General features: G+C 40.8%; 1 protein-coding gene across 20 annotated transcripts in view; it reads left to right on the plus strand.

The window, feature by feature from the left end:
• The window catches only part of DEPDC5 (DEP domain containing 5, GATOR1 subcomplex subunit), a 44700-nt gene that overhangs the window by 6468 nt on the left and 26172 nt on the right, over positions 1-12060 (plus strand). For 11 of the 20 annotated variants that reach the window (XM_071763391.1, XM_071763370.1, XM_071763383.1 and 8 more), the window contains exons 10-24: positions 860-921; positions 1285-1354; positions 1786-1858; positions 3169-3272; positions 3434-3508; positions 4380-4514; positions 4963-5024; positions 5138-5211; positions 5763-5832; positions 6326-6362; positions 6798-6918; positions 7433-7656; positions 9217-9420; positions 9925-10060; positions 10890-10987. In XM_071763391.1, the coding sequence (XP_071619492.1) occupies positions 860-921; positions 1285-1354; positions 1786-1858; positions 3169-3272; positions 3434-3508; positions 4380-4514; positions 4963-5024; positions 5138-5211; positions 5763-5832; positions 6326-6362; positions 6798-6918; positions 7433-7656; positions 9217-9420; positions 9925-10060; positions 10890-10987 (1545 nt within the window). The remainder of the gene's footprint in view (positions 1-859; positions 922-1284; positions 1355-1785; positions 1859-3168; positions 3273-3433; positions 3509-4379; positions 4515-4962; positions 5025-5137; positions 5212-5762; positions 5833-6325; positions 6363-6797; positions 6919-7432; positions 7657-9216; positions 9421-9924; positions 10061-10889; positions 10988-12060) is intronic. The other 9 variants (XM_071763371.1, XM_071763377.1, XM_071763380.1 and 6 more) reach the window with 1 other exon arrangement.

A 12060-nucleotide genomic window follows, 5' to 3' on the forward strand; every position in this document is an offset into this window, starting at 1 on the left:
AAAACCACCACTACTCTTTTTTTCTGCCACCACTACAGAACTAAAATATCCTGCCTTTTGCCTAGGCAGTCCTATCAGGTGCCCTATGGTACCCTCTTAAATCCTTACTCACAGTGCCACACTTTTCTGTTCTGTGTCCATAATTTTCCTGTCCTTAACTATAGAGCCTGAGTACCATTATCTCAGTGATGAAATCAAAAGGACAAACAAGCAATGAACCTTGGAAAGGTTTTCTTTGTGTGTGAATGTATTTGGTGATGAGGGCAGGTGCAAACCTGTGCACATCCTGAATTTAGAAACACATGGAAGTCCTGTGCAAAGAGGACCTCAGTGTTTTAGGTTTCTCTTGACTTTGGCTTACTGAGGAAGCAAAAACCCCGTTTGGCCCAGGTAGAATCAGCTAGAAATATTAAAACTTTAGACACTGAGTCACTTATCTGTGTCGTTGTGCTATTTTTTTTTTTTCTGGCTTAATTCTTTAACAAACCTCTTACCACTTCCTTTGGCCATGTGTTCAGGTGTATGTAACTGGGCAACTGTTCAAAACTGAGCAGGGGATCAGTTGAACATACTATGCCTAAAAGATAGTACAGATGCTTTCCCAGCATGCTGCAAATATGTTGGAAAAATGAATTTAAAGGTCAGATCCTTTTGACAGCAAGAGTCTTGTTTACATTCTGTGAAACATAGTAATGTTTTTAATCTTTTTATCATCTTTGCTTTAGTGATATTAATGTTCATTGTGCACACACTCTTCTGATTTTAACAAAAATAAGTGTCCTAGGGTTTTGGGATTAAATATACCCCACAGTTGAAGTAAATGCTGTTATTTGATGTTTTGGAGATGTTTACTTTGCAGGGGACCTATATTTTGAGAAAGCTGTGAATGGTTTCCTTGCTGACCTCTTCACAAAATGGAAGGTAAATAGCTGATTGAGTTCATCCTGTTCTGAAAGAAGAAGTCTGTGCCATCTTAATGAAACCATTGATGTGCCAGTTTGAGGAAGACCCAGGTTGTGTCAGGCAGTGCTAAGATTTGTAGGACTGTGAGGGGTTACTTCTGGGCATCAAAGAGTGGTTACAGCAGGTCTGCATCAACCCATGTATGTGCTGAGTGACCTCAGAACTGATCTAGTGTATCTACTGTGTTTGTATAATACAATTTGTTACAGGACTAAAGTCACTATAGTAGTGACTAGGATGTTACTCTATGTATATACACACAATTTCCTACTTAATGTGACCCTTAAGGTTTTCTTTTGTTATTCTGTTTTTCCTGGACAGGAGAAGAATTGCAGCCATGAAGTGACAGTTGTTCTGTTTTCCAGAACATTTTATGAAGCAAAATCTATAGGTAGGTAAATTTTAGTATTTTCATGTTTCTATTTTAAAAACTACCTTCTCTTCTTTTGAAAGTTGCTCACAGGCTGCCAGTGACTTTTTTCCATATTTTTTAATGCCCATGTCCAAGGTATTCCTTACCAGGCCCAGTGGTTACACAGACATCCTTACAAAATGAAACACACAGACATTACACAGACATTCTTACTGCAGTGAAAACCTTATGTAGAAGAATATGTGGCAAATTTTCCTCGTTGTCCTCAAGCTGTCACATTGTTTTAAAAGCAATTTTAATATTGTGTAGGAGATCGTACAATCTCCTATTGTGTAGGATATTTCTCAGTGATTTTTTTAAAAAAATGGAAATAACACCTCCTTGCTAGAAAAGGTGAGTCATTTCTATAGAAGAGCATAAGATGACAGATGCTCCTGCTTCTGTTTCAGATGAGTTTCCTGAAACACATCGTGCATCAATTCGTCAGGATCATGAGGGAAGATTTTATGAAGATTTTTACAAGTATGTTTTCCTCCCAGTTCTTTCATCTCCTCTTATGGTGTATGTGCACTCCATGTGGAGAATATAATGCCATTAACTATAGGGCCCTGCAAGGAATTAAGGTAGTGAAAAACATCTATGTCTGAAACTGGCAACAAGCTGAGTAGTCCCTCTTCCATCTGTGAGTGCACTCCTATATTTGCCAAGTGAGTTTTCCAGGTACATGTGAACATTGTGTTGTCTGTGCTCCCCTGGAATTGCCAATAAACTTTAAAGTTGGGAATAGTAGAGTTGGGAATAGTTTTTGTATAAGACTTGGCTGTTTTTAAGATTTTTACATTCTTGAGTAGTTGAAGAACAGAGGGAACCATTGCTGAAACCACAAGTGAGTCCATTTTAGGTACTGGAGCTCTTTGGCTGACAGACACAACAGATACAGCTGTTGAAGCTGTCATTTGACTCTGAACTTGGGATTTTTAATGGTTGAACTGCTTTGCAGAGCAGTGATGCTCTTGGACATAAAATTTTGATCACTCATTTAGAAGCAAGAGACCAGCAGGTCCAGGGAAGGGATTCTGCCCCTGTGCTCAGCACTGGTGAGGCCACACCTCGAGTCCTGTGTCCAGTTCTGGGCCCCTCAGTTCAGGAAGGATATTGAGGTCCTAGAGCAGGTCCAAAGGAGGCAACTGGGCTGGTGAAGGGACTCAAGCACAGACCCTATGAGGAGAGGCTGAGGGAGCTGGGGGTGTTCAGGCTGGGGAAGAGGAGGCTCAGAGGAGACCTCATCACTCTCTCCAACTCCCTGAAAGGAGGTTGGAGCCAGGGGGGGGTTGGTCTCTTTTCCCAGGCAGCTCTCAGCAAGACAAGAGGGCACAAGAGGTCTCAAGTTGTGCCAGGGGAGGTTTAGGTTGGACATTAGAAAGAATTTCTTTACAGAAAGGGTGATCAGACATTGGAATGGGCTGCCCAGGGAAGGGGTGGATTCTCCATCCCTGGAGATATTTCAAAAGAGCCTGGATGTGGCACTCAGTGCCATGGGCTGGGAACTGCAGTGGTAGTGGATCAAGGGTTGGACTTGATGATCTCTGAGGTCCCTTCCAACCCAGCCAATTCTATGATTCTATGATTTTTCTGGCAGGGATTGTGCCCAGCTTTGTGTGTGCATCTAACACCTTGCTGACTGCAGCTATGCAGTGGTTCTAATGTGCTGCCTGGCAGATGGAAGAAGCTCACCTTTACCTGCATTCCTTTTTCTACAGTTTGTTCATCCCTTCTCCCTTTTCTCTTCACAGCTTCCTTTTGTGATCCTCATTATGTTATGCTCTTTCTAGAGTTGTAGTTCAGAATGAGAGACGAGAAGAGTGGACCTCATTGCTTGTGACCATTAAAAAGCTTTTCATCCAGTATCCTGTGTTGGTCCGACTGGAGCAAGCAGGTACAAGAATCCTGGTATAACCAATACCAGTTTTGCCTGTAATTTGTTGGAATGCAGTTTTTTGTGTGTTTTTTGTTTCGTTTCGGTGTGTTTGGTTTTGTTTAAAAGCCAGTTTTTACAGAATGATTTTTTTTTTTTTTTCCTTCTGAACACCTGTCCAGAGGGCTTTCCTCCAGGTTACAATTCTACCTCGGCACAAGGGAACTACCTGGAGGCCATAAATCTTTCATTCAATGGTAAGTTCTGAACAATGGATAAAAACACAGAGGGAAAGAGCCATTAAAGCAGCTGCTTATAAATGGATGTAGACTTCTGTTGCTTTTTCCTTAACACTCTGAAGAGAAGGGGAATATTAGATGGTTAAGTTATTATTTTCAAATAATTTTCAGCCTCTGTAGATGTTGTCTTTTGTTTCTCTGGGAAACCAGTGGCTCCCAAATAACTGAGTTGTGGATATTTCAAGCTTCAGAAACCATTTACAGGGTCTTGTTAGGATGAAACTTTTTTTTTTTTTCTTCTGGCTGTGTATATTTATAAGAACCACTTGGAATAGAAGTTGAATTTTTAAATTATGTAAGTATTTAAAAAGTCAGCTTAGATCAAATGTGATTTAGATAAAGCTGATCCATTCTTTTTAGTAGAGTAGGCTTTCTTAAGGTCTTTCTTAAGGTCTTCTTTTTGTGATCCTGTAAATCAGATGTTGTTCTGCCACCTTAATGACTGTCTTGTTGCTCACATGGGAGGAGGGAGCACAAGATCTTATTTAAAATTATTAGGAATGGGCTTCACCTTGTTGGAGTTTTTTGGGTTGGTTTGGGCTTGTTTTTGTTTTTTGTAATTTTATAAAGCACATATTAGAAAAATACTCCTTTTGTGTATCTGGTTCCCATCTTGTCTTCTGTCCTAACTTCTCTCTCTTCTGTAGCTTTAGCATTTTTTGGTTGGACAAAGCCATATACAATCCCCCTGATGCTTGCATGTGTTTTGTGGAAACTTGTTTATTACCACTGTTAAAGAGTCACCTCCCTTGCTCTGAAAAAAACATGAAACAACCAAATCATCCAGCATCTTCTTTGCTTTTAAAGTACTCATAATTCTTTCTCTTAGTGTTCGACAAGCACTACATAAACCGGAACTTTGACCGGACTGGCCAGATGTCTGTGGTTATCACACCTGGGGTGGGGGTGTTTGAAGTTGATCGACTGCTGATGATTCTAACCAAGCAGAGGATGATAGACAATGGTAAATAACCAGCAATACTTTATGAAGGCAGATGCATTTGGAAAAGCTCTGGCCTTTTCTTGCTATGAATAAGTATCTATTGTAACTTGTATACCTTGGGAAGCAGGGTTACAGCTGGTCCATGGTTTATATTGAAATGATCAGATTTTCAAAGAAATTACAGGCATTTTATTTCTTTTGTTTGTGATGAAAACATCCATATATGCAGACCGTTCCCTTAAGGATGGTATTGTATGACTTGCATTAGTTTAGAAGAAACATTTCTTGTGTCCCCACTGTTGGTTTGTTAACACACAGTGAAATGTTAACTAACATGTTCAGTGTAACTATATCTTAAAATCTGATATGAATGCAAACTGGGTCTTTAGCTCAAGTTGTTGATCTGTTTTGGCTAAGTGTATCAGTCCTGCTTGGTAAATAGCTCAACTTTACTGTTCTTTGTTTACAGGGATAGGTGTGGACTTGGTATGCATGGGAGAGCAACCATTACATGCTGTGCCACTCTTTAAGGTAATGTATTATTCTTTCCTCTCTTCAACTAGAAATGCTACATTTTGTGACTAGCTAGACACAACTTCATAGTTGCTGTGCTTCTGAATTGTGCTTCTGAATTGCTCTTACAGCTCCATAATCGCTGTGGTCCTGGTGACTCCAGATTGGGTGATGACTACAATATTCCACACTGGATAAACCATAGGTAAGAGAACTCTGTATCAGCCTTTGCTTAATACTTTTGCTTTAGTCTGGAGAAAAGGAGGCTGAGGGAAGACCCTGTTGCTCTTTGCAACTATCTTAAAGGAGGTTGTAGTGAGGTGGGGGTCTAGTAACAAGCAACAAGACAAAAGGAAATAGTCTCAAGTTGCACCAGGGAAGGTTTGAATTAGATACTAGAAGAAATTTCTTCACTGAAAATGTAATTAAATAGGCTGTCCTAAAAAGAGCTGTTACACTGCCATCCCTGGAGGTGTTTAAAAGGCATAGATGTTGTGCCTGGGGAGATGGTTTAAGCACTGGACTTGGTAGAGTTAGGTTAATGGTTGGACTCTATCTGAAGGGCCTTTTCCACCTCAAATGATTCTGTGAAAGTGTTAACTTCTCTCAAGTTAACTGTCCATCAGTGTTTTCCATGTGCTGTCTTATGCAGAGAAAGGTATCCCCTTTTTTCCATCTAACTTGGGTTGCTTGTGTGTAGCTGACCAATTGTTTGGTTCTTAGAAGACAGCTGAACCACCTTGTTTGTTCTTGCAGTTTCTACACATCCAAAAGCCAGCTCCTGTGTAACAGCTTCACTCCACGGATCAAGCTGGCTGGAAGGAAAGTAAGAATCTTTCTGATTCAGCTTTTTTTAACTGTGATACCTTTTCTCAGCCAACCATCAGAATCTTTCTAGCGAGTATTCCAACCACTGCAACTAAGTTTGTCTTAAAAGACAGGGAAAGCAAAGATGTAGTGATTATGGTAGGGATTGTGAATGAGGGACTAGCTTGTAGGCAATTTCTTCCTGTGATGAAGCTAGGTGAGGAATGTTTTAGCTACCAGGAAAGTTAGAGCTAATGAAGAACTCTGTGGAGGCAAACAAAGGTGTTGACTAAGGTGTGTTTTTTACACGTTTGTGGCTGAGTATCAATGTTTAACACTTCTGAAGTGATCTCACTGCCTTGCTGAGTCAGTAGGATAAACTTTTAAGTCTGGTGTTGATCACACTGGGAGATACTTACTTAGAACATGCTGACTGTCTATCATCTCTGTCTTCTCTCTTTTTTTCTTTTTTGTCTTTTTTGGTCACTTCACACTTCCCTTGGACCCTGCAGCCACTGACTGAGAAAGCGAAAAATAACCGAGATGCCTGTGAGTGCTTCTGTTTTGGAACAAACTATGCAACCAACTCCCAAACTAAAAAACAGCTGTAATTAAGACCATAGCACTTCAGCAAAAACACTACTGATGAGATTTGTGAATAAACAATTGTTGCAGAAAAGCACTAAAACCACACAGTCATTACTCAGGGTGTTCCTCACAAGGGAACTTGAGGCATATGTCCATACAAGGATTGATTTGCTGATTGTTAGCTTAATGTCTTGGAAAGACATCAGGGTCTAAGCAACCTTGATTCAGAGGCACCAATTTTGATAATTGAGCTACTCCAGCTGTTCTGCTCATGTTACTTTTGCAGGTTATTTGTTTTGGAATAGATGCTTTTGTTAGTTTTGAGATCTTTTAACTTGCAGGTACATCTTGAACATTCTTGAAAGAGGTTCCAGTGCTCTATGATTTTTATTTCAGCATTAGGCACTCCAAAAGATGCTGAGAATGCCCTGCCCATCCAGGTGGATTATGATGGCTATGATGCCCAGGTGTTCAGGCTGCCAGGCCCATCCAGAGCCCAGCGCTGTACCCCTTTCAGGTAAGAGCCATATGAGTGTACTAGGTCTGGAGTGGCCATGCTGTATTGTGGGTTTTGATGCAACAAATGCTTTGAGTAATATATGGAGAAATAAGCTCCACGTGCTTACAACTGAACAGATAGCTTTATTTATAGGTGGTATTTATGGTTGGTTGACTGTTTTACTTCTAAGATAGTATGTGGGATCTAGGAAAAAGCATAAGCATACTTTTTCCTTAAATTTTAAATTTTATCTGAAGTAGAATGAAGCTAGTCTCTCTTGCTGAATTTGAGCAGGTTTTGCAAGCTGTGTAAGAGAGTGTTTTAGTATTTTATTCTTCTATTGTATGATGCACAGAATATATATAGTAACCACACAGGAAAAAAAATAGTGATAGCTTCCTTATAGTCAACTACTTGAGATCACCTATTGAGTAATCAGTCTCTTACATGACTTGGGACTGTTCAAGCCACTTGATAACCCAGAAATTACCCTCTTTTTTTTATGTTACTAAACATACCTGTTTATTTTCAGCAGGTCTGTGAGGGAGAGAGAAAGTCGTACCAGAAAGAGCTCGAGCTCCTACGACGTCTCGTGCAGCCCCTCCCTGCAGAGCCGCACGTTGCCCCCCGAGGAGGTGAGGAGCCAGGCTTCTGATGACAGCTCCCTGGGCAAGATCTCCAACATCCTGATGATCCCACGGCCTCATCTGCATCAGTGTGAAGTCAGCAGCTCTTTGGGCTATACCAGCACCAGAGGTCAGCCTAAGGCAAATGAAAAAATACTTCTGGTGGTCAGAGGGGAGAGAGAAGATGGAAGTTTGTGTCGGCCACTGTGAGGCCAGCACAGAGGAGGTGCTGTTTATCAGCATTCATGGTACATCTTTTCTGCAGCTCCTCCTATGGCTGGCTGTGCATTCTCCCATTGTTATCCTTGTCCAATTCCATTGCTTTTTTATTGAATTGTCCTAAATAGAAATGTCCTGACATTGATTTGCTCTTTTCCCTTGTCTATTGCCTTCTTAATATTTGACTATTCCCCTGTGCCCACCTGCAAATGTGGACATATACAAGTAGCTTCTTATTATCCAGGTCACCTATAATCTGTCAAATGAGAACTCATCTTAGTCAGCCCTAGGGGACTCTTCTTATAACTTCTCTTTATGGGGATTTATTGTCATTAAGAGTCACTTTCTGGATCCTTCCTTTTGACAACATACTACTGAGCTGTCTCCCTGTGTTAGCAGTGCTGGCAGTCTGCTTTTTGTTCCTTCCAGTTTAATTTTGTTCTCTGGCAGTATGCAGTATCTTCCACAAATCCAGGTCATTTATGGTTAAATTGTATTTCTCCTTCAACTGTTTGATCTGTTGTCAATTTCTAACCCTGGAGGCCCTTTGTTTTGTTTTGTTTATACCACACTGCAAGACACCTGATACCATATTTATCTAGTTAACAGAAATTTGTTTTACCAGAATGGAACTGCTGTCACACATTGTACTTCACATTACAGTTACCTTTCAGGTCTTCTTCTTCTGTCAGTGAATGTCCACAATTTTTTTTTTAATATTTGTTACTCCTTTAGACTGAATGATAGTCACATGACCCAGCTGAACTGTGCAACTGGATGGGGATGTGTGTGGAATAGGACTGGTGGGGAGGGGAGAGTCAGAATAATTGAGGGGTTTCACATGTTCTAGTTGGTAGTATAGAGTAGTAAATTAAAACCTTCCTTCTCTGTAGGATTTTTGTTTGTTGTTCATAGTTGCTACTTAGTCATCTGGTATATTTCTCTCTCCTGTTCCTAAATAAGTATTTCTGTTCTATGTTGAGTAGCAGTGATTAGCTGCTAGCTTGAGTTCATGCCCCGTATCTTCTGGAAGAAATCCCTTATTTCTCTGGTAAAATCTGAATGTTACAAAAAAAGCAGACATTGCTCAGTTGTAGCTTCAGTTGTGTCTTTGGTACTCACCCTGAAGTTTCTGGTATGTCAATCTTGATTTCTCAGGAATTCTGAAAGATTCAAGTAATTCTTCATAGTCGACTTACCAAATGGTTTCTTTATGGCTTCGTTTAGTCTAAAGTGACACAGTATACACAGCAATGCTCTAGTGGCAGGTGAAATAATCTTTTCTGTCTGGGTTCTTTTTTATGTTCTAAACTGCAGGTAGAATTGAAATTGCTTTCAGCATCTTCCCCTGCCTATGCCTCAGCTCTCCTTATTGCCACTTCTCTTGGGCAATCTTTATATCCCTGAGCAATTAATTTTCTTTTGCTTGGCTTCTGTGTGATCTCACCCTGACTTTGTGGGTTTTTTTCAGATGTCCTTGAGAACATGCTGGAGCCCCAGCAGCGTGACTCCAGTGCCCCCGGGAGGTTCCATGTTGGCAGCGCAGAGTCCCTGCTGCACGTTCGGCCTGGGGGATACACTCCCCAGCGAGCTCTGATAAATCCCTTTGCCCCATCCCGCATGCCCATGAAGCTGACATCCAACAGGAGGCGCTGGATGCACACATTCCCTGTGGGTAAGCCTCTTTCACACCATGCTGGGTTGCTGTTACTTTTTCCTCGTCTAAGCATTAGAATCACAGGAGAAGCAGTGTGAGCTCTGGCTTCTCGAAGTGCTCTGCACTGCAGCAGAGGTGCAACAAAGTGTTTTGGCTTCATAAATCAGTGATTCTCTCTCCTTGAAAACATTGCCAGCTATTGGCAAGCTTGCAGTGTCAGGTGCTGAGGAACAGTCTTAAAGTAGATGGAGGCTGTTGAAGTGAATCATAGCTGTAATTTGGGTTGAGTTTCAGATGCTGCATTGCTGTCATGTTTACTCCCTTGTAGGTAGGCTCTGCAACACATTTTAAAAAATAATCTTTGTGGGCTTTAGAGAGGATGCCAGAGACTGAAGTCTGAAGATTTCATAAACATGCTTTCTTAATTTCTGTTAGTTAGTATTGCCTGTGTTGTTGACAAACTGAGGGTACAAGCAACTGAGGAATCAATGCAAATGTGATTAATGTTCAAACTGTAACTAGGTCCATCAGGAGAAGCTATCCAGATTCATCACCAAACCCGTCAGAATATGGCAGAAATGCAGGGCAATGGGCAGCAGGATTTGACACATTCCTCTGCTGAGCTGCTGGAGCTGGCTTACCATGAGGCAACTGGCAGGTGAGGTCCTTAGGATGAATCTGTGTTGACTTTGCATGAACACCCCTTTTCCTTAAATTTTGTATGTGTTACAGTAAGGCAATTAAAGATCGTGAGCTGTAAGCTTAATAATTTGTTGTGTCAGTGCCACATCTACTTTATATATTTCTGTTTTGAGATACATAGCTCTTTTGGCAAAGGGTAGAGGTGGTTTAGTTCCCCTAATTTGGGAAAGGTGGTAGTTTATCACAGCTAGCTGTGCATAAGCAATGCAGTGGATCATTCCAGGAATTGTTCAAAATTGCTGTGTAAAAGCCTGTCTTTAATGCTTGATTTATTACTCCAAGACCTGTGGCCTTCATTCCAGACTAGAACATTTTTTAGAACAGGGCATGGCTTTGCCTCCCAGTAACTGCTGAGCCATTTCAGTCCATTTCAGTACCACTCAATCTTGTCTTCCCCAGGCTGGTAAGAAATACAAGCATCAAGGATGGATTGCAGATAGAAGTACCTGTGTTGTGAACTAGTTTTTTAGATACCCATCTAAGTTGCATTTCTCTCCTGGGTGTATATGATTAGCAGGTTCTCCACTGTCCTGCAAAGACAGGTTGTTGCTAGAGGCAAGGAACAGGCAGTGTGGCAGGGATGGGATATTATTGCTGTAGCCTTCTCTATGCTGCTTTTGTGCCTGTTATCATCTCTGCAAACATCATTACCAGCATGGGTTCACCAGTGGCTCAGCTGAGACAGCAGGCTGATCACTTGTTATTTGTTCTATCATTTCTTGTTAAAAGCAAGGAATGGCATCAGTGAGGAAAGTTTTTATGAGAGAGGTTATTTTTTTCTCCAGACATAGCAGCTCTCGGCATCCAGGTGACAGTGCCTCTTTCCTGAGCTTCAGTGGAACAGAAGAGTACTCTAATGGTCTGGCTGGCAGCAACGGTGCAGGTAACAGCAGTGACAGAGTGTGGATTGGCAGAGAATGCTCCTCTTTGTTAGCTGAGACAAAGTTACAGGGCCAGAAGTCAGGGAAGGTGCATGGGCCAGGTATTAAAAAGTAGAAAGACTCTATAATGGAAAAACAGTTTTCCACTGAGTCATCTGTTAATGCTCTTCCTTGCACTTCTTGGTGTGTGGTGGTTTTTTGGGTTGGTTTGTTGTTTTGGGTTTGTTTTTTGCAGTGTGTCTCTACTCAAAGTATGTCCTGCTGTATTTATTACATTTTTGAGAGAAGATGCATATCTGTACTTTCAGCTGGGGGTTAGCACTGTCTGTCTTAGTTTACCTATGCACTTGACTTAGTGGGAATTCCCAGCATTTCTTTTGAATCCTTGAAGTGGAACAACATGCAACACTTGAGTATCCTGTTGTTTGTTTTATGAACTTGCTTTTTAGTTAGGCACATGGAAAAAAAGTACCTGTTGGAGTAAAGCATTCAAGAGTTCTTTTTTCAAAACCGATTTAAAGATTATTTTAAAAAAATATATACAACTTTCTGATTTGCATTTGGGTTAATCAATTGTTTTTTTCCTATGCTCATACTCTAAAGACCCATAAAGAACATATCAGACTTAATTTTCTTTTGTTTCTTCCCTTGTGTTCGGTAATCGTATTAAAAGTGTTCTTTCCTTCTGTGAAAGGTTGTTTCCTTCTGTGAATTTCATCTGAATACACTTTAATTTTTTTCTTCATTTTCTTTTTCTGCCTCCCAGATAGACTTCCCTTGTTCTTGCAGTTGCTAAACTGCATTTCAGCTGCTGCATCCAATTTGCCCTACACAGATGCAGAGCATATTGTGGCAAGAAACATGCTTGCATTTGATAGAAGTCTTTTGTGTCTGTAGTTTGGATATGAATCTGGATGTAAATTTGTGGCTTTAGATTAGATAGAAATGTGGTGGAAGTGAAGCTGTGTCTTTATGAAAGTTGTTATGAGCTCCTTCCCTGACTAACCACCCTCAAGCCATCTGTGGCTGCCACACTGTGACTCAGTTATTTGACTTGTGTTTTTCCCTTATGGTT

Source organism: Heliangelus exortis, chromosome 19 (genome assembly GCF_036169615.1).
Source record: "Heliangelus exortis chromosome 19, bHelExo1.hap1, whole genome shotgun sequence".
NCBI classification, from domain to species: Eukaryota; Metazoa; Chordata; class Aves; order Apodiformes; family Trochilidae; genus Heliangelus; species Heliangelus exortis.